The 21050-nt window shown below is 51.4% G+C and overlaps 1 protein-coding gene, 1 long non-coding RNA gene and 1 pseudogene across 3 annotated transcripts; 2 read left to right on the forward strand and 1 right to left on the reverse strand.

Annotated features, from left to right (window-relative positions):
• The first annotated feature begins 5627 nt into the window (after nucleotides 1-5627).
• LOC129144070 (uncharacterized) lies at nucleotides 5628-14414 on the forward strand. Its single transcript, XR_010152090.1, has 7 exons — nucleotides 5628-5729; nucleotides 7504-7698; nucleotides 9766-9823; nucleotides 9993-10225; nucleotides 11001-11191; nucleotides 13253-13310; nucleotides 13480-14414. It is a non-coding gene; the product is annotated as an uncharacterized LOC129144070 (long non-coding RNA).
• A 134-nt stretch (nucleotides 14415-14548) lies between these two features.
• LOC134808662 (putative uncharacterized protein FLJ44672) lies at nucleotides 14549-17315 on the forward strand. 2 transcript variants are annotated; one of them, XM_063796116.1, is made up of 2 exons: nucleotides 14549-15153; nucleotides 15252-17315. In XM_063796116.1, the coding sequence occupies exon 2, from the start codon at nucleotides 16328-16330 to the stop codon at nucleotides 17177-17179; it is 852 nt and encodes a 283-aa protein (XP_063652186.1). In that variant the 5' UTR covers nucleotides 14549-15153; nucleotides 15252-16327; the 3' UTR covers nucleotides 17180-17315. The 2 variants fall into 2 exon arrangements, with proteins under 2 accessions (XP_063652186.1, XP_063652187.1); XM_063796117.1 differs by lacking the exon at nucleotides 14549-15153 and having other exon boundaries at nucleotides 15252-15833; nucleotides 15883-17315.
• Nucleotides 17316-17601: 286 nt separating this feature from the next.
• LOC112207486 (protein capicua homolog) lies at nucleotides 17602-19526 on the reverse strand (annotated as a pseudogene).
• Nucleotides 19527-21050: the final 1524 nt, after the last annotated feature.

The raw sequence follows: 21050 nt of genomic DNA on the forward strand, positions 1-21050 counted from the left end.
CATTTCTTCAAAGAGCCTGATTCCTTTCAGAATGGTAGGAAAACTTACATCTGGCTGCTGAATGAGCACATTGTATCTTGTCCCTCATTGGCAATGCTAGGAAGTATATGTGTGTGTCTAACCTACCTATACACACTTAATTATAAAGTTTTCTATGTAGAACTGTGTGTATCTATATTAAACTAAACATAAGTTTGCGTTGATGTCTCCACCTCTGATCTACTATCACATGAATCATTCTAGCCTTCTTGCCTTGCTAATTTGTAATCTCCCACTTCAACAGTGAGAAACCTGGTTCCCACCATCTGTGACTTATGTAAGTCATTGTTTTATTCCAGATACAGACACTGTGGTTTTACAATTGTTCACAATTGCTTTTGTTGGAAAGAACTTTATAAAGTGGAATCCAATGATGAAGTATAGTTCATGTGCCTTCAGCCTACAGATTCTGTTCCTTTTCAAAGTGACTTAGGTCAACACCATTTTCCCTACACCTTCAGTGAGTTTTTACCTACATTTGTGTCTTAGTCCATTTCGTGGTTCTGTAACAGAATACCTGAGGCTGCGTAATTTATAAGTAAAAAAGGTTCATTTGGTTCACAATACTGGTGGCTGGAATGTCTGAGATTGGGCAGTTGCATCTGGCGGGGCCTCAGTCTTTTTCACCTCATGGTGGAAAGTGGAAGGGGAGCAAGGGGTGCCCCAGAGATCACATAGCAGAAGTGAAAGCAAGAGGGAAGCCAAGGAAGCCAGACTCTTTTTAATTACCTACTCCTGCAGGAATTATCTATTCCTGTGAGAACAGAACTCACTCACCCCCATGGAGGACATTAATGTATTCATGAGGGATCCATCCCCACGACCCAAACACCATCCACTAGGCTCCACCACCCCACACTGACACAGTGGGAGTCAAATTTCAACATGAGTTTTTGCGGGGACAAACCACATCCAAACCATAGTAATTTGTAGCATAAATTCTTTTTCACATGATGTATTCTGTCCTGGGATACTCCACATCCTGAGTAATTGTATTTAATTTGAATAGAGTTTGCTTTAACCATTTGGCTGTAAAATTCTGCATATTTCGACAAATGCATTGTGGCAGATATCCCACTATTAAAGTATCATATGGAATGCTTCGAACCCCCACCCCATGGAGCCAATGGCTTCCCATCTGTATAGTTTGCCTTCTCCAGTGTCTCATTAAATGAGATCACATTGTGTGTATCCTCCTCAGACTGTCTTCTTCCATTTAGCAATGTGCATGCAAGATTCACTCATGTCTTTGTGTCAGTTGATAGCTTGTTCCTTTCTATGGCTAAATAGTATTCCATTACATGAATGTACCACAATTTGGTTATGCATTTTGGGGAGCAGAACCTTCCTCTTCTAACTTTGTTCCAGGGTTGGAGACCTTCAAATTAACTGACAATAGATACATTAGTAGGAGAGACAATACTTGGCTTCTTGTTCCCCAAGTATCATTGTGGGACAAAATTCATCAGATGGCAGGATCCAGTTTACAAAGGGGTAAAAATAGCCCAGAAACAAGAAACAAGACTAGAATCTGATAAGCTATAATGGCTATAGTTTTCCTTTAAAAAAAATTTTTTTGAGACAGGGTCTGGCTCTGTCATCCAGGCTGCAGTGCAAAGGTGCAATCTCAGCTCATGGCAACCTCTACCTCCTGGGTGCAAACGATCCTCCCTCCTCAGCCTCCTGATTACCTGGGACTACAGGCAGATGCCGTCATGCCCATCTAATTTTTGTATTTTTGTTAGAGATGGGGTTTCATGGTAGCTTTTGATTGGAAATAACATCAAAGTAGTTGTCAAAATACTTAGGAATGTTATTTTTGGATTGTAAGGTGAGACTTGTTTAGCTTTGGAAAAAATGCCCAATTTGTAATAGGGGAGGAAAAATAATTTTTTGTTTTCGGAATTCTTAGATGGGATGCTCTGTAAAAACTGACAGATTAAAATGAGAAAAACAGAAAAGTTTAAAAACATGTATACCTTATGGTTACATGGGAGATACTCAGGGAAAAATGAGTAAATCTCCAACAGGTGGCTTTCAGTTCAAGCATAAATACTGTCTTCAACTTAAAGAAAGAAGATTTGAGGTGCATTAGTGGGGAGTTAACTAGCAAAAGCACATTAGACAAGGGTAAGGTTCGTTATACAGACTTAAGTCCATGCATTCTCCATTGATAAGACTCTTTAGTGATTTAGTTATCGTTCTCTTCTTGGTGTCAAGAGAGGTAGCTCAAAAACCTGCAGACAAATGTTTATAGTAGCCAAAGGGGATCAGACTATGTCAGCCCAAAATATGCCACTTCGGCATAAGTATTCATGGCAACCTCTACCTCCTGGGTGCAAACGATCCTCCCTCCTCAGCCTCCTGATTACCTGGGACTACAGGCAGATGCCGTCATGCCCATCTAATTTTTGTATTTTTGGTAGAGACGGGGTTTCATGGTAGCTTTTGATTGGAAATAACATCAAAGTAGTTGTCAAAATACTTAGGAATGTTATTTTTGGATTGTAAGGTTATTACAATGGTTTATTACAAAGGTTATTACAAAGGTTATTAAATGGTTATTTCCTTTATAGATGTAAATTTTCCTTACACAAGTAATTTCTACTGTGTTTTCACAACTTCCTTTGTTAGCATTTTTTTTCCCAAAATAATTAGCTTGGAATAATTCTTAAGCCAAAGGGACATATTTTGGGGTTGCATATTCTGGTTTCTTACCATTATATTTTGTGGTGGCATATTTTGGTCTTATATTTGGTCTTATATTTGGTCTTATATATAGACCAGCTGTGCTTTTTATGGTTTTCAGGTCTCTAGTATGTTGAGCATCTTTTTGTAAGTGTACTTGCCATCTGTAGATCTTCTTTGTTGAGGTGTCTGTTCAGATCTGTGTGCATTTTTAATTGGGCTGTTTAACTTATTGTTTAGTTTTAACAATTTTTAATATATTTTGAATACAAATTCTCAGATCTGTATTTTGCAAATATTTTCTTCCATATGTGGCTTGTCTTTTGGTTCTCTTAACAAGGTCTCTTCCAGAGTATAAACTGTAAATATTAAGAAATCCACATTGTCATTTCTTCTGTGTATATCAACCTTGTGTGTCATTTGTTAAAATTCATTACCAGACGCAAAGGCACATAGCTTTTCTTCTGTAGTTTCTTCTAGAAATTGTATAGTTTTGCATTTTTAGTGTAAGGATGATTTTGAGTGATTATTTGTGTAAGTTGTAAAGTTTTCACCTACATGCATATCATTTCTTATGGTTTCCAATTAATCATTCCCTCACTATTTTTGGGAAAGACACAGGATAGTGGGCTCTGTTAGAGTAGATAGCTAGCTAGACATGAACAGGAGGGGGAGCTCCTGGAAAAGGGAAAGTCTGTGAAGGCTCACCTGGAGGGACCCCCAAAAATGCACATATTAGTAGCATCTCTAGTGCTAGAGTGGATGGGCACTTGTCAATTGTGGTTAGGAGGGAGAAGAGGTACCTACGCAGAAACACCCTAGAACTTCTCTTAAGATGCCCCAATCATCATTCACTCTGCAATAAAAATGTCAGAATATTGCTAGCTACATGCTGATAAGAAGGACAAAGGGGACATTCTTAAGAGAAACCTGGCACCATAAGTACAGATTAGGGCAGAGAAAGACATTCAAAAGAGGAAGGTGCAGTAGATACAAACGTGACCACTGTCAGCCTGCCTGGGATGGCGGGAAGGAGGCTGGTGCCAGAGTGGATTCGGATTGATCACCACACATGTACCTCAATCAACAGTAAGGAGGTCCCACAAGCCTAAGTGGGGCAAGTTGGGGACCTAAGGCAGTAGCAGGAGAACCAAAGAAAACAGGCGGAGACTTGAGACAGAGGCAGGAATGTGAAGTCCAAAATAAAATTCCCCGCACAGGACTCTTAGGCTGTTTTCATGCACTATCAGCCCACTCCTCCCTATTTTTCTACAATAAGCTCTTTACACTGTATTTCTTTTGAATGAAGTTGTCTTCCATCTTTGCACTGCCTCTTGGTGAAAAATCTTTCTTCCAAGTTAATAACTGGGACATCAGCTCTTCCCAGTAATAGCTCCTTTTCAGTTTTAATTTACAGAACTGATGGGGATTAATAACTGGCGCTCTGAATTTAAGTGGTGCAGGAGGCGGCCAGTAGGGGACGCCAGCCATCATACCGGGAGCAAGAGGGCCCTGCCTAGTCCCCATCTGCCTGCAGGTGGCTTGCAGCCACGACACTGCCAGCAAGAGGGCCTGGCAGTGTCACTGGCTGCCAGCAGGGGGCGAACGACGACTACACTGTGAGCAAGAGGGCCCTGCAGTGTCCTTAGCTGCCAGGAGGTGGCGTAGGGGCACCACACCATGAGCAAGAGGACCGTGCAGTGCCCTGGTTGCCAGCAGGGGGCGTGCTGCCACTACACTGTGAGCAAGAGGATCCTGTAGTGCCCCCAGCGGTCAGAAGAGGGCGTGCCCTGACTACACTGCAAGGAAGAGGGCCCGGCAGTGTCCCCAGCTGCCAGCAGGCGGGTGTGCTGCCACTACAATGTGAGCAAGAGGGCCCTGCAATGTCCCTAGCTGCCAGCAGGCGGCGTACCGCCACTACACTGCAAGCAAGAGGGTCCTGCAGTTGCCCTAGTCGCCAGCAGGGGGCGCAATGGCACAGCACCGTGGGCAAGCGGGTCCTGTAGTGCCCGGGTGCAAGCAGGGGGGGGGCCCGAACCGGGCTGTTCAGATTACTCAGGTTCCACCCGTCTCTGCGCCGCGCCGCCGGGGACGTGTCTCTGCGCCTGCACCGCGCCACCCCCGCGCTCCCTGCCCGGCGGCGTGCGACTGTGCGCCTGCAACACGCCCTGCCACCGTCAGCTCAGCGACGTGCGTCTCTGCGCCTGCGCCGCGCCTCACTCCCGCTCGCCCAGCGACCTCTCCCCTCCGGGGACGCGCCGGTGTGCCTCTATGCCCTGCGCCGCGTTTCCCCAACAGCGCCGCACCGCCCCTCTCTGCGCCTGCGCGGGCCCGCCGCGCCGCCCCTCTCTGCGCCTGCGCGGGCCCGCCGCGCCGCCCCTCTCTGCGCCTGCGCGGGCCCGCCGCGCCGCCCCTCTCTGCGCCTGCGCGGGCCCGCCGCGCCGCCCCTCTCTGCGCCTGCGCGCGCCCGCCGCGCCGCCCCTCTCTGCGCCTGCGCGCGCCCGCCGCGCCGCCCCTCTCTGCGCCTGCGCGCGCCCGCCGCGCCGCCCCTCTCTGCGCCTGCGCGCGCCCGCCGCGCCGCCCCTCTCTGCGCCTGCGCGCGCCCGCCGCGCCGCCCCTCTCTGCGCCTGCGCCGGCCCGCCGCGCCGCCCCTCTCTGCCCCTGCGCCGGCCCGCCGCGCCGCCCCTCTCTGCGCCTGCCCGGGCCCGCCGCGCCGCCCCTCTCTGCGCCTGCCCGGGCCCGCCGCGCCGCCCCTCTCTGCGCCTGCCCGGGCCCGCCGCGCCGCCCCTCTCTGCGCCTGCCCGGGCCCGCCGCGCCGCCCCCTCTCTGCGACTGCGCCGGCGCGCCACGCCTCTCTGCGACTGCGCCGGCGCGCCGTGTCTTTGCGAGGGCGCATTTGCGTTCTCCTCAGCACAGACCCGAGAGCATCGCGAGGGCGGAGCTGCGTTCTCCTCTGCACAGACTTCGGGGGTACTGCGAAGGCGGAGCAGAGTTCTTCTCAGGTCAGACGCGGGTGGGCGGAGGGCACTGCGAGGGTGGAGCTGTGTTCTGCTCAGCAGAGACCTGGGGGGCACCGTAAAGGCGGAGCAGCATTCTCAGCAGAGATGTTGGTGGCACTGCCTGGCTTTGGGACAACTTGGGGCCGCATGGACGGCGAATAAAATCTTTCACGGTCGCAGCCCTGAATAATCAAGGTCAGAGACCAGTTAGAACGGTTCAGTGTGGAAAACGGGAAATCAAAAGCCTCTCTCAATCCTGCGCACCGAGATTCTCCCAAGGCGGGGGGCTGCATTGCTGGTTCCAACTGCAGCGTCGGAACACAAATGTAGCATTCCTAATGCACACATGACACCCAAAATTACATGAGTAATATGGTTAGGGTTAGGGTTCGGGTTAGGTTAGGGTTGGGGTTGGGTTTAGGGGTTGGGGTTGGGGTTAGGGGTTGGGGTTGGGGTTAGGGTTAGGGCTAGGGCTAGGGCTAGGGGTTAGGGGTAGGGTTAGGGGTAGGGTTGGGGTTGGGGTTGGGGTTAGGGTTTTAGGGTTAGGGTTAGGGTTTTAAGGTTAGGGTTAGGGTTAGGGTTTTAGGGTTAGGGTTTGGGTTTTAAGGTTAGGGTTAGGGTTAGGGTTAGGGTTTTAGGGTTAGGGTTAGGGTGTTAGGGTTAGGGTGTTAGGGTTAGGGTTCGGGTTAGGGTTATTGGTTAGAGTTAGGGTTAGGGTTAGGGTTCGGGTTAGGGGTTAGGTGTTAGCGTTTAGGGTTAAGGTTAGGGTTATTGCTTAGGGTTAGGCTTCGGGTTTGGGTTCTGGTTGGGGTTGTGGTTTGGGTTCGGGTTAGGGGTTAGGGTTAGGGGTTACGGTTTAGGGTTAGGGTTAGGGTTTTTGGTTAGGGTTAGGGTTAGGGTTTAGGGTTAGGGTTAGGGTTAGGGGTTAGGGGTAGGGTTAGGGGTAGGGTTAGGGGTAGGGTTAGGGTTAGGGTTTGGTGTTAGTGTTAGGGTTTAGGGGTTAGGGTTAGTGTAGGGGTTAGGAGTTAGGGTTAGGCTTAGGGTTAGGGTTAGGGTTAGGGTTAGTGTTAGGGTTAGGGTTAGGGGTTAGGGGTAGGGTTAGGGGTAGGGTTAGGGGTAGGGTTAGGGTGTTAGGGTTTGGTGTTAGTGTTAGGGGTTAGGGGTTAGGGTTAGTGTAGGGGTTAGGAGTTAGGGTTAGGGTTAGGGTTAGGGTTAGGGTTAGGGTTAGTGTTAGGGTTAGGGTTAGGGTTAGGGTTTTAGGGTTAGGGTTAGGGTTAGGGTTAGGGTGTTAGGGTTAGGGTGTTATGGTTAGGGTTCGGGTTAGGGTTATTGGTTAGAGTTAGGGTTAGGGTTCGGGTTAGGGGTTAGGTGTTAGCGTTTAGGGTTAAGGTTAGGGTTATTGCTTAGGGTTAGGCTTCGGGTTTGGGTTCTGGTTGGGGTTGTGGTTTGGGTTCGGGTTAGGGGTTAGGGTTAGGGGTTACGGTTTAGGGTTAGGGTTAGGGTTTTTGGTTAGGGTTAGGGTTAGGGTTTAGGGTTAGGTTTAGGGGTTAGGGGTAGGGTTAGGGGTAGGGTTAGGGTTAGGGTTTGGTGTTAGTGTTAGGGGTTAGGGGTTAGGGTTAGTGTAGGGGTTAGGAGTTAGGGGTTAGAGTTAGGGTTTTGTGTTAGGTTTAGGGTTAGTGAAGGGTTAGGGTTAGGGTTAAGGTTAGGGTTAAGACGTTAGGGTTAGGGTTAGATTACCATTTCTAACCTGTTTTATTTTGTTTTTTTTCTGAGACAGGGTCTCCCTCTGTTGTCCAAGGCTGGAGTGTAGTAGTGCTATCGCAGCTGACTGCAGCCTCAACCTTCCAGGCTGAAGCGATCCTCCTACCTCAACCTCCCACGTGGCTGAGACTACAGGTGCTTGCCACTATGCCCAACTAATATTTGGAATTTTCGTATATGTGGATTCCAGAGGGGTGACAGCGAACCGTGAGTAAGCATGGATTTTGGTATATGCAGAGATGGGGTGCTGGAACTAATTCTGTATACTGAGGGACGACGACTGTATATGTGTTTACAATTACGCTGTAGGATACATTCTGTTGCATAGCCTTGAAAATAATAATTTTTAACTGAGTGGAATAATAATAATAATATTGCTAAAAGTAGCAGCTGGCCAGGTGTGGTGGCTCACACTGGTAATCGCAACACTTTGGGAGGCTGAGGCAGGAGGATGGCTTGAGGCCAAGAGTTTGCGATAGGCCTTGGAAACGCAGGGGGAGTCACCATCCCTACAGAAAAACACATGAATTAGCCTAGTGTGGTGGCATGTTCCTGTAGTCCCAGCTACTTGGGAGGCTGAGGTGGGAGGATCACTTGAGCCCAGGGAGGCTGAGACTGCAGTGAGTCATGATCAGGCCTCTGCACTCCAGCCTGGGTGACAGAGTGAGACCCTGTCTCAAAACACCAAAAAAGTAGCCACTAACATCAACTGAACTTTTATACCAGGTGCCTATTGATACCATAGTTTAATTTCTTAGAACTGTTTCTTATTTCACTTACCAACTCTGTCTTCAGTTACTCCCAGATTTTTACTGTGTGTGTCCAGATGACCTTTTGTTTAGATTGAATTGTCTCCCCAGAAGTAAGATTACTGTGAGTCATGGTGAATGGACATTCTCATTACCCTTGATGTAAGTTGACAGGGTTTTGAGTGCCTCCCAGCTATAATCTTAGCACTTTGGGAGGCCAAGAGAGGAGGATTGCTTGAGGCCAAGAGTTGGAGGAGGCAGTATGGCAGTATGGTGAGACCCTGTCTCCACTATTTTAAAAAATTGACAGGCTTTACCCGGGAAGGCTTATACACAATTTAAACACCCCTCATAGTATAAGAAAGTGCCCATTTCACTGCACCTTTGCCAGCACAGGGTATTATAATTTAGTAAGTCATTTTTTGTTTGATTATTTTAAATAGATAAAAGACCTCATGTTACTTTACTTGTCACATTTCAACATCTTTCCTTAGCTTATTAGCTCTATCTCTTTTCTGTCTGTAAATGGTTGTTGTTGTTTTGTTCTTTGAGACAGGGTCTTGCTCTGTCACCAGGCTGGACTGTAGCGGCATAATCATGCCTCGCTGCAGCCTTGACCTCCCAGGCTCAAACTTCAGCATTCCGAGTAGCTGAGACTACAAGTGTGCACCACCACTCCCAGCTAACTTTTTTCTTTTTTTTTTTTGGATAGAGACAGGGTCTCACTGTGTTGTCCAGACCGGTCTCTAGCTCCTGGCCTTAAGCAATCTTCCTGCATTAGCTTCTCAAATTGCTGGAATTTCAGGCATGAGCCACCATGCCTGGCCTGGGCTAGTGCCATATTCTCTAGAGTTCTCTTTACTTTGTGCTAGCCAATCTCTCATTATGCTGTTCACCTGTTATAATGAATAATTCTCTGTATTAAATTTTACCACTTTAAACTTTTGAGTGGTTTATGCTTCCTGATTGGACTCTGACTAATATGTTAGGAAGGGTCCCAGGAGATAAACCCACACAGATGGGATTTGGGCATAGGTTTGGTTTCCCAGGGGGCAGTGCTGAGCTCTTTGCCAGTGGGAAATGGGATGCTGGTGATTTCCAGTAGGTGACCTCACAGTGACTCAAGCTACCTCTTACTGTTGATTGTGATGAAATGCCAGCTGAGGCACATGCCTTGGGAGCTAAGTGGTTGCTGCCGTTGACCACTGTGAAGACTGTTTTGGGAAGGGTCGCTTTGGATGCACTTGAGCAGGGGTCCCCAACCCCTGAGCCATGGAGCCGTAGGGAGCCACACAGCAGGAGGTGAGTGGTGTCGAGTGAGGGAGTGAGGGAAGCTTTGTCTGTATTTACAGCCACTCCCCTTTGCTCACATTCCCGCCTGAGCTCCGCCTTCTCAGATGAGCAGCAGCATTAGATTCTCATAGGAGAACGCACCCTGTTGTGAACCGTGCATGTGAGGGATCTAGGTTGCGCTGTCCTTATGAGAATCTAATACCTATTGATCTGTCACTTTCTCCCATCACGCTCAGGTGGGACCATCCAGTTTCAGGAAAACAAGCTTAACACGCCCACTGATTCGACATTATGGTGAGTTCTATAATTATTTTATTATATATTGGATATATAATAAACATATATATTTATTATATATATTAATATGTTAAATATATTAATATATTAAATATATTATTATATATTGTAATAATGGAAATAAAGTCCCTAATAAATGTAAATGTGCTTAAATCTTTTGGCGCAGCTCCTACCTCCCGGCAGCCTCTCCAGGCCCAGAACTTTCTCCAGTCAGCCTCTACAGACCAAGCTCGTGACTCACAATGGCCTATTTAGGCCCATACCCTATGTCACGGCAGTCTCCGCAGATGAGGCTACTGCCTCACAACAGCCTCCACAGGCACAGCTCCATCGTTACAATGGCCTCTTTAGACCCAGCTCCTGCCTCCCAGCCTTCTCTCCAGGCCCTGAACTTTCTCCGTAAGTTGAGGTAGCTGGGACTGTAGGTATACATGATGATACTTGGGTAATTTTTAAATTGTTTTGTAGACATGGGGTCTCAGTTTGTTGGCCAGGCTGGTGTCAAACTAATGGCCTCAAGTGACCCTTCCACCCCTGCCTCCCATCCTCGAGGTATTTGCCACCACAAGGAGCACTTGTTCAATTTTCTAAAAAAGAAATTTCTAAAGTAAGGCTGTGGGATGATGGCAGGAAGATAAAAGAAAAACAGAAGAATAAGTTAAAATGACTTATTCACACATATTCTTTTGACAGCAAGAAGAACTTTTAGTATATACATTCCTTACAAACAAACAAAAGGCAGGTAAACAATGTTGTATAGGAACTTCAATACGCACTGTACAGTATTCCCACTTTGCTGACATAAGTTATGGAAATTTCGTAGTTTACTTGAGTGTCGCTACCAGTATTTTGCTTCTCTGATGATTTTTATCAACTTCCTCATCTGTTAACTTCTCTCCAAGGTATGTCATGTCACGACATACTGCCGCTGCACGAACATGGCCAGTGTCTTCCTATTCAACATGTAGAATGCTTTCCTAATTTCTCTTTTTACTCTCTGTCTTTGTGTTCTGCATTTTCCTTACTTTTATTGTCAGAAACTCCAGAAAGTCAATCGTACTAATTTATCACGATTTGCTTTATTAATTTATACTTTGCTTATATGGAATTTTGCCCAGCAGACCTCATTACAGTTTCTAACCTGTTTTATTTATTTATTTTTTTTCTGAGACAGGGTCTCCCTCTGTTGTCCAAGGCTGGAGTGTAGTAGCGCTATCGCAGCTGACTGCAGCCTCAACCTTCCAGGCTGAAGCGATCCTCCTACCTCAACCTCCCACGTGGCTGAGACTACAGGTGCTTGCCACTATGCCCAACTAATATTTGGAATTTTCGTATACGTGGATTCCAGAGGGGTGACAGCGAAACGTGAGTAAGCATGGATTTTGGTATATGCAGAGATGGGGGGCTGGAACTGATTCTGTATACTGAGGGACGACGACTGTATATGTTTTTACAATTACGCTGTAGGATACATTCTGTTGCATAGCCTTGAAAATAATAATTTTTAATTGAGTGGAATAATAATAATATTGCTAAAAGTAGCAGCTGGCCAGGTGTGGTGGCTCACACTGGTAATCGCAACACTTTGGGAGGCTGAGGCAGGAGGATGGCTTGAGGCCAAGAGTTTGCGATAGGCCTTGGAAACGCAGGGGGAGTCACCATCCCTACAGAAAAACACATGAATTAGCCTAGTGTGGTGGCATGTTCCTGTAGTCCCAGCTACTTGGGAGGCTGAGGTGGGAGGATCACTTGAGCCCAGGGAGGCTGAGACTGCAGTGAGTCATGATCAGGCCTCTGCACTCCAGCCTGGGTGACAGAGTGAGACCCCGTCTCAAAACACCAAAAAAGTAGCAGCTAACATCAACTGACCTTTTACCAGGTGCCTACTGATACCATAGTTTAATTTCTTAGAACTGTTTCTTATTTCACTTAGCAACTCTGTTTTCAGTTACTCCCAGATTTTTACTGTGTGTGTACAGATGATCTTTTGTTTGGATTGAATTGTCTCCCCAGAAGTAAGATTACTGTGAGTCATGGTGAATGGACATTCTCATTACCCTTGATGTAAATCGACAGGGTTTTGGGTGCCTCCCAGCTATAATCTTAGCACTTTGGGAGGCTAAGAGAGGAGGATTGCTTGAGGCCAAGAGTTGGAGGAGGCAGTATGGCAGTATGGTGAGACCCTGTCTCCATTATTTTAAAAAATTGACAGGCTTTACCCGGGAAGGCTTATACACAATTTAAACACCCCTCATAGTATAAGAAAGTGCCCATTTCACTGCACCTTTGCCAGCACAGGGTATTATAATTTAGTAAGTCATTTTTTGTTTGATTATTTTAAATAGACAAAAGACCTCATGTTACTCTACTTGTCACATTTCAACATCTTTCCTCAGCTTATTAGCTCTATTTCTTTTCTGTCTGTAAATGGTTGTTGTTGTTTTGTTCTTTGAGACAGGGTCTTGCTCTGTCACCAGGCTGGACTGTAGTGGCATAATCATGCCTCACTGCAGCCTTGACCTCCCAGGCTCAAACTTCAGCATTCCGAGTAGCTGGGACTACAAGTGTGCACCACCACTCCCAGCTAACTTTTTTCTTCTTTTGGATAGAGACAGGGTCTCACTGTGTTGTCCAGACCGGTCTCTAGCTCCTGGCCTTAAGCAATCCTCCTGCATTAGCTTCTCAAATGGCTGGAATTTCAGGCATGAGCCACCATGCCTGGCCTGGGCTAGTCCCATATTCTCTAGAGTTCTCTTTACTTTGTGCTAGCCAATCTCTCATTATGCTGTTCACCTGTTATAATGAATAATTCTCCATATTAAATTTTACCACTTTAAACTTTTGAGTGGTTTATGCTTCCTGATTGGACTCTGACTAATATGTTAGGAAGGGTCCCAGGAGGTAAACCCACACAGATGGGATTTGGGCATAGGTTTGGTTTCCCAGGGGGCAGTGCTGAGCTCTTTGCCAGTGGGAAATGGGATGCTGGTGATTTCCAGTAGGTGACCTCACAGTGACTCAAGCTACCTCTTACTGTTGATTGTGATGAAATGCCAGCTGAGGCACATGCCTTGGGAGCTAAGTGGTTGCTGCCGTTGACCACTGTGAAGACTGTTTTGGGAAGGGTCGCTTTGGATGCACTTGAGCAGGGGTCCCCAACCCCTGAGCCATGGAGCCGTAGGGAGCCACACAGCAGGAGGTGAGTGGTGTCGAGTGAGGGAGTGAGGGAAGCTTTGTCTGTATTTACAGCCACTCCCCTTTGCTCACATTCCCGCCTGAGCTCCGCCTTCTCAGATGAGCAGCAGCATTAGATTCTCATAGGAGAACGCACCCTGTTGTGAACCGTGCATGTGAGGGATCTAGGTTGCGCTGTCCTTATGAGAATCTAATACCTATTGATCTGTCACTTTCTCCCATCACGCTCAGGTGGGACCATCCAGTTTCAGGAAAACAAGCTTAACACGCCCACTGATTCGACATTATGGTGAGTTCTATAATTATTTTATTATATATTGGATATATAATAAACATATATATTTATTATATATATTAATATGTTAAATATATTAATATATTAAATATATTATTATATATTGTAATAATGGAAATAAAGTCCCTAATAAATGTAAATGTGCTTAAATCTTTTGGCGCAGCTCCTACCTCCCGGCAGCCTCTCCAGGCCCAGAACTTTCTCCAGTCAGCCTCTACAGACCAAGCTCGTGACTCACAATGGCCTATTTAGGCCCATACCCTACGTCACGGCAGTCTCCGCAGATGAGGCTACTGCCTCACAACAGCCTCCACAGGCACAGCTCCATCGGATATTGGATATATCCAATATCCACAGCCCACAGCTTCCTCAAGCCAAGCTCCCCAGGCCCAGGTCAGGCCTCACGGTGGCCTCTCCAGGATGAGCTCCTGCCCTCCGATGGCACCTGCAGGCCCCAAATGGTCTCCGGTCGGTGGGCTCCTCCACGCCAAGCTTGGGCCCCCCGGCGACCTCTGCAGGCCCAAGTTGTCCTGAAGTTGGCATCTCCCGGCCGTGCCTCCCAGCAAGTAAGCAAGCTCTTTTGGCTCAACTCCTGCCCAGCTCCCAACCGCCTTTGTGGGCCCCGAACTTTCTCCAGCCAAGTTCTTTGGGCCTAATTCCTGCCGCCCGGTGGCCTGTACGGGCCCAGCAATGGTTGGAGAACAGCCTATGCAGGTCCCCGCTCTTGCCTCCCAGGGGCCTCTCCAGGCCCAGCTCTTGACCCCACGGCGGCCTCTTAGGGCCAAGTCCCTGCCTGCCTCCCAGCAGCCCGCGTGCGGCCCAGCTCCTCCCTCACGGTGGCCTGTTGATGCCCATGCCTCTGGCACCCTGCCCAGAGGCATGAGCCCCTGCCTCACACCGGCCCCTCCCACGCTGAGAGAGGTCAGCGTGAGCCCTTGCCTCACACCGGCCCCTCCCACGCTGAGAGAGGTCAGAGTGAGCCCCATGCCTCACACCGGCCCCTCCCACGCTGAGAGAGGTCAGCGTGAGCCCCTTGCCTCACACCGGCCCCTCCCACGCTGAGAGAGGTCAGAGTGAGCCCTTGCCTCACACCGGCCCCTCCCATGCTGAGAGAGGTCAGAGTGAGCCCTTGCCTCACACCGGCCCCTCCCATGCTGAGAGAGGTCAGAGTGAGCCCTTGCCTCACACCGGCCCCTCCCACGCTGAGAGAGGTCAGCGTTAGCCCCTTGCCTCACACCGGCCCCTCCCACGCTGAGAGAGGTCGTGAGCCCTTGCCTCACACCGGCCCCTCCCATGCTGAGAGAGGTCAGAGTGAGCCCCTTGCCTCACACCGGCCCCTCCCACGCTGAGAGACGTCAGCCTGAGCCCTTGCGTCACACCGGCCCCTCCCATGCTGAGAGAGGTCAGCGTGAGCCCCTTGCCTCACACCGGCCCCTCCCACGCTGAGAGAGGTCAGCGTGAGCCCTTGCCTCACACCGGCCCCTCCCACGCTGAGAGAAGTCAGAGTGAGCCCCATGCCTCATACCGGCCCCTCCCACGCTGAGAGAGGTCAGCGTGAGCCCTTGCCTCACACCGGCCCCTCCCACGCTGAGAGAGGTCAGCGTGAGCCCTTGCCTCACACCGGCCCCTCCCACGCTGAGAGAGGTCAGCGTGAGCCCTTGCCTCACACCGGCCTCTCCCACGCTGAGAGAGGTCAGCATGAGCCCCTTGCCTCACACCGGCCCCTCCCACGCTGAGAGAGGTCAGCGTGAGCCCTTGCCTCACACCGGCCCCTCCCACGCTGGGAGAGGTCAGCGTGAGCCCTTGCCTCACACCGGCCCCTCCCACGCTGAGAGAGGTCAGAGTGAGCCCCATGCCTCACACCGGCCCCTCCCACGCTGAGAGAGGTCAGAGTGAGCCCCATGCCTCACACCGCCCCCTCCCACAGTGAGAGAGGTCAGCGTGAGCCCTTGCCTCACACCGGCCCCTCCCACGCTGAGAGAGGTCAGAGTGAGCCCCATGCCTCACACCGGCCCCTCCCACGCTGAGAGAGGTCAGCGTGAGCCCTTGCCTCACACCGGCCCCTCCCACGCTGAGAGAGGTCAGCGTGAGCCCCTTGCCTCGCACCGTCCCCTCCCTCGCTGACAGAGGTCAGCCTGAGCCCCTTGCCTCACACCGGCCCCTCCCTCGCTGACAGAGGTCAGCCTGAGCCCCTTGCGTCACACCGGCCCCTCCCACGCTGAGAGAGGTCAGCGTGAGCCCTTGCCTCACACCGGCCCCTCCCACGCTGAGAGAGGTCAGCGTGAGCCCTTGCCTCACACCGGCCCCTCCCACGCTGAGAGAGGTCAGCGTGAGCCCCTTGCCTCACACCGGCCCCTCCCACGCTGAGAGAGGTCAGCGTGAGCCCTTGCCTCACACCGGCCCCTCCCACGCTGAGAGAGGTCAGCGTGAGCCCCTTGCCTCACACCGGCCCCTCCCACGCTGAGAGAGGTCAGCGTGAGCCCTTGCCTCACACCGGCCCCTCCCACGCTGAGAGAGGTCAGCGTGAGCCCCTTGCCTCACACCGGCCCCTCCCACGCTGAGAGAGGTCAGCGTGAGCCCTTGCCTCACACCGGCCCCTCCCTCGCTTACAGAGGTCAGCCTGAGCCCCTTGCCTCACACCGGCCCCTCCCACGCTGAGAGAGGTCAGTGTGAGCCCTTGCCTCACACCGGCCCCTCCCATGCTGAGAGAGGTCAGCGTGAGCCCCTGCCTCAACAGGCCACCGTGAGGGAGGAGCAGGGTCGCACGTGGGCTGCTGGGAGGCAGGCAGGGACTTGGGCCTGGGAGGTCGCGGTGGGGCGAGAGCTGGGCCTGGAGACACCCCTCTGAGGCAACAGCGGGGCCTACAGACTCTGTTCTCCAGCCGGAGCTGGGACTGTTCAGGTACTGGGAGGCGGGATGTGGGTCTGAAGAGCTTGGTTGCCGAAACTTCGGTGTCTACAAACGCAGGTGGGAATTGAGCCAAAAAAGCTTGTTTCCTGGGAGGTGGGAGATGCAGCCAAGAGAAACAGCTGTGCCTGCAGAGGCCGCCATGTGGGAGGCTGAGGCCGGGCCTCCTCAAATCGGCCTCTCCAGAGCCACTTGCAGCCTCCCGGCGTCCTCTCCGGGCCCAGCTCTTCCTCCCGGCTGTGTCTCCAGGCCTGACTCTGGCCTCCCAACAACGTCTTTGGACTCAGCTCCTGCCCAGCTCCCAGCGGCCCTGGTAGGCCCACCACTTCCCGAAGCCAAGCTCCCCAGGCCCAGCTCAGGCCTCACGGTGGCCTCTCCAGGCTCAGCTCCTGCCCTCCGATGGCAAGGTCGGTGGGCTCCTCTAGGCCCAGCTTGGGCCTCCCGGCGGCCTCTGCAGGCCCAAATCGTCCTGAAGTCGGCCTCTCCAGGCCCAGCTCTGGCCTCCCGGCGGCCTCTGCAGGCCCAAGTCGTCGTCAAGTCGGCCTGGAATTGGGCCTGGAAGAGCAGCAAGTCGGCCTTCCCGGGCCCAGCTCCGTCCTCTCGGCGGCCTCTCCAGGTGCAAAACTTCCTCGAGTCAGCCTCTCCAGGCCCAGCTCCTCCTGCCTCCCAGTGGCCTCTTTCAGCCCAGACCAGCTCATGGCTCTTGGCGGCCTTCCCAGGCCCCGCTTTTGACTTTTGGTGGCCTCTTCAGGCCCAGAACTTGACCTCCAGTGGGCCTTTGCAGGCCCGGCCTCCTGCCTCTCGAAGGCCTGCATGGGCCTGGACTCACAGCGGACTCACAGCGGACTCTCCATGCCCAGCTAGCCCTTGCCTCATTGCGGCCTCCCGAGTCCAAAGCTCCTGCCTCTCGGCCGCTTCGGCAGGCCCAGCTCCCGCCTGCCAGCGGCCTCTTTAGGCCCAGCTCATTCCTCACAACGGCCTTCCCAGGCCCCGTTTTTCCCTTCCGGCAGCCTCTTGGCCTCTAATTTGTTTATCTTTTGTGTATAAATCCCAAAATATTGAATTTTGGAATATTTCCACCATTATGTAAATATTTTGGTAGGTGATTTATTTGGGGTGAGTTTCTGCACCAAGCCCGAATTTTTTATTTTATTTTACTGATTATTTGGTGTTAAACAGGTTTAATGACGGTCATGGCAACTTTTTGGCACAATGAAAAATATCGCCCATGATCAACGTGTTCTGTTCTGGGGAAGGGGGCAAAGGCAGGGTGAATCACTTTCTTAAAAAGTATAGCTCAAGTTGGGAGTGCAGAGGGAATGGGGAGAAAACCCTCCCGCTGCCTGTGTCGAAGTGCAGGAGGCCCCACCCCCATACTCACCTGAGTCCAGCCCCCCTCTGCCCCCCGGGTGGCTCAGCCCAGCTCCTGCCTAGGAGAGCCTTAGTGTTGGGAGGGACCCTGATGACTGAGGAGCCTGGTAGCTCCAGGTCGCCCACACTTTCAGGTCTCTTGCCCCAGAAGGTGGCAGGATCCATTGGGAGGAAACAGGTCGCCTTGGAAGGCGTCCGTGGGTCCCCATCCCCAGGGGTAGGGGCCATAGGGGGCCCGCTCTGCTGCCTTGACCATACTCCTGGGCTTTGAAGGATCCTGGGCCCAGTAAGAAGGAGGTGGGTGCCAAGGTTGAGGAGGAAGCATCCGAGTATGTGTAGGGGGAGGACAGGGTGGGAGCATAGACTTTGCCAAAAGCTGCAGGTGGATCGGGGGACCCTGGGGGCTCAGGATCCAGCAAGGGGCGGCAGGAGTAAAGGAGGAAGGAATGACAGGTGCAAGTACCTTCCCACCAAAGCCCTTGTTGCCCTCTGGCTCCTCCCCAGAGTTGTCCCCACTCTCAAGTCAGTCACCCACTCCTTGAACTTGAGATCAGTGTCAGTGGTGCTAAAGCCATCATCAGCCATGACATCATCACCCCCTCCTCCTCATGGATGACCGTGTGCTCCTCGTCACTCGCCATGTCCTCACTGGCCATCTGCTGGGAATGAGCATCTCAAGTGGGCAGCAGCAGGGCTGCCCACTGGTCACCTCCCTCACCAGGGGCTGCAAAGTGGCCTGGAGCTCCATACTGAGTAGAAGGCTTTGGGCCAGAGTATGATGCAGTGCCAGACACCACCTGTGTCAGTTCCTGTAGTGCCTGACGGTCTATTTCCCTGCCGTCCAGGCTGTGTACCCCCCTGTGGGAGAAGGCTTGGGCCAGGCTGAGCCAGGTTCCCTGACTGTGTGCAGCCGTTCTGCCCCACAGAAGCTGCTCCTTGGTATCCGAGCTCTGGAGTGTTTAGGTTGCAACTGACAGGAGTTCAGAGGACACCCCAGGGGCAGTGGCAGTGCCCGTCTCTGATATGCTCCGCTCCCACGAGCCCTTGTTACACTCCTGCTAGCCCCTGGCTTGTGGGCTTGGCCTCTGAGCTGGACTTCTTTCGGTCCTTGTTGCAAGTGGGCCACCTTCACCTGGAAGGCCAGGTCGTGGTATTTCTGCGTCTCATTGGGCCCCAGGGTGTACCACCGCTCGCTCAGCATCTGGCTGACGGTCCGGATATCCTGGTTGGAGTGACCCTGGTGCGCCCTGCCAGGGCCTGGTGCCGCTTGCTGAAGATCATGACCGCCACTCATGGGCCACCGGATGTGGTCCTTGTCCCATTTGTTGGGGCTGCGTCCATCCTTCTCAGAAGATGAGTCCTGTTCCTTGCGCAGGGCACTGAGGGACTGGGCCTGACATCATCTGAGTGGTAGAGGCAACTGGGTGTCAGGAGACATGATGGAGAGGAAAGCATCATCATGGTCATTCTCTGTCTCACTGTCCAGCAGGGACTCCCCTGAGGGGCCCAGGGCTCCTCCGTGGTGGGAGGTGAGCTTTTACCAGGTTCCACCACCCCCAAAGTGTGTGGGGTTGCGGGCCCTGGGCTTTCAGGGCAGGTGGCTCCAGGGGGCCGCCCAGGGTCAACACTCCCTGTCCCACCTGGTGGATGCTCATGAGCAACAGCTGCCAACTTGGCAGGTTGTTTTCTCTGGTTGGAGGCCACTGAGTGACTGGCAGGTTGCTGGGCCTCGTGTGGCTGCAGGGAGGGGTGAGGAAGGGGATGGAGTACCAGGGGAACATGGCCACAGAGTGACCTTCCACATTCCTCCACACGAACATGCTGACGCCACGGGAGGCCTCACTGAACGCAGGCCTGGGGGCCGAGTACTTGGTCCGGGCAGGGGGTTCCTGGCAGGGGCTCACAACTCGCCCCCTCCTTAGCCAAGGTGGCTTGGGCCCAGAGAAGGGGGGGTTGGAGAGGAGCAGAAGGCCAGCCCTCAAGTTTTGTTTTGTTTGTTTTGGTTTTTGTTTTTGAAATGTAGTTTGACTCTTGTCACCCAGGCTGGAGTGCAGTGGCACGATCTCAGTGGCCTTCATACCTGGCTAATTTTTTGTATTTTTACTGGAGGTGGGGTTTTGCCATGTTGGCCAGGCTGGTCTTGACCTCCCGACCTCAGGTGATCCACCCACCTCAGCCTCCCAAAATGGGATTACAGGCATGAGCCACTGCTCCCAACTTCATTCATTTTTACTTGAAAAACTCCGTTAAGTATTTTTTTAAGGTAGACCTAGTGGTCCTGAATGCCCTCAGCTTTGTTTGTCGAGGAAGCACGTTATTTGTTTTTTCTTTCTGAAGGACAGCTTTGTCAGACATAGTATTAGTTGCTGGCAGTTTTTTTCTTTCAGCACTTTGAATGTAGTATTCGATTCTGTCCTGACCTGCAAAGTTTCTTTAACTTTTGACTATTTGATTATATTGTGACTTGGTGAGTATCTATTTGGTTTGAACCTCTTTAGGAATCTTTAAGCTTCATGGATTTAGATGTCTAAATCTTTCCCATGATTTAGGCAGTTTTCAGCCATTCTTTAAATAAACTTTCTTCTCCTTTCTCTACTTTCCTTCCCAAACTCCCATAAACTGACAATGGTTTGCCTAATGGTGTCTTGTTGGCTTTCTTTTCTCTGTCTTTTTTTCCTTTTCTTTTCTTTCTTTTTGAGACAGAGTCATGCTCTGTCACCCAGGCTGGAGTGCAATGTGTGGTCTTGGCTCACTAGGGTTAGGGTTAGGGTTAGGGTTAGGGGTTAGGGTTAGGGTTAGGGTTAGGGTTTTAAGGTTAGGGTTAGGGTTAGGGTTAGGGTTAGGGTTAGGGTTAGGGTTAGGGTTAGGGTTAGGGTTAGGGTTAGGGTTAGGGTTAGGGTTAGGGTTAGGGTTAGGGTTAGGGTTAGGGTTAGGGTTAGGGTTAGGGTTAGGGTTAGGGTTAGGGTTAGGGTTAGGGTTAGGGTTAGGGTTAGGGTTAGGGTTAGGGTTAGGGTTAGGGTTAGGGTTAGGGTTAGGGTTAGGGTTAGGGTTAGGGTTAGGGTTAGGGTTAGGGTTAGGGTTAGGGTTAGGGTTAGGGTTAGGGTTAGGGTTAGGGTTAGGGTTAGGGTTAGGGTTAGGGTTAGGGTTAGGGTTAGGGTTAGGGTTAGGGTTAGGGTTAGGGTTAGGGTTAGGGTTAGGGTTAGGGTTAGGGTTAGGGTTAGGGTTAGGGTTAGGGTTAGGGTTAGGGTTAGGGTTAGGGTTAGGGTTAGGGTTAGGGTTAGGGTTAGGGTTAGGGTTAGGGTTAGGGTTAGGGTTAGGGTTAGGGTTAGGGTTAGGGTTAGGGTTAGGGTTAGGGTTAGGGTTAGGGTTAGGGTTAGGGTTAGGGTTAGGGTTAGGGTTAGGGTTAGGGTTAGGGTTAGGGTTAGGGTTAGGGTTAGGGTTAGGGTTAGGGTTAG

This window comes from Pan troglodytes, chromosome 17 (assembly GCF_028858775.2).
Source record: "Pan troglodytes isolate AG18354 chromosome 17, NHGRI_mPanTro3-v2.0_pri, whole genome shotgun sequence".
NCBI classification, from domain to species: domain Eukaryota; kingdom Metazoa; phylum Chordata; class Mammalia; order Primates; family Hominidae; genus Pan; species Pan troglodytes.

What these genes read in the sequence shown, in the direction of transcription:
- LOC134808662 (XM_063796116.1), top strand. Translation starts at nt 16,328, where the DNA reads ATGCAGCCAAGAGAAACAGCTGTGCCTGCAGAGGCCGCCATGTGGGAG.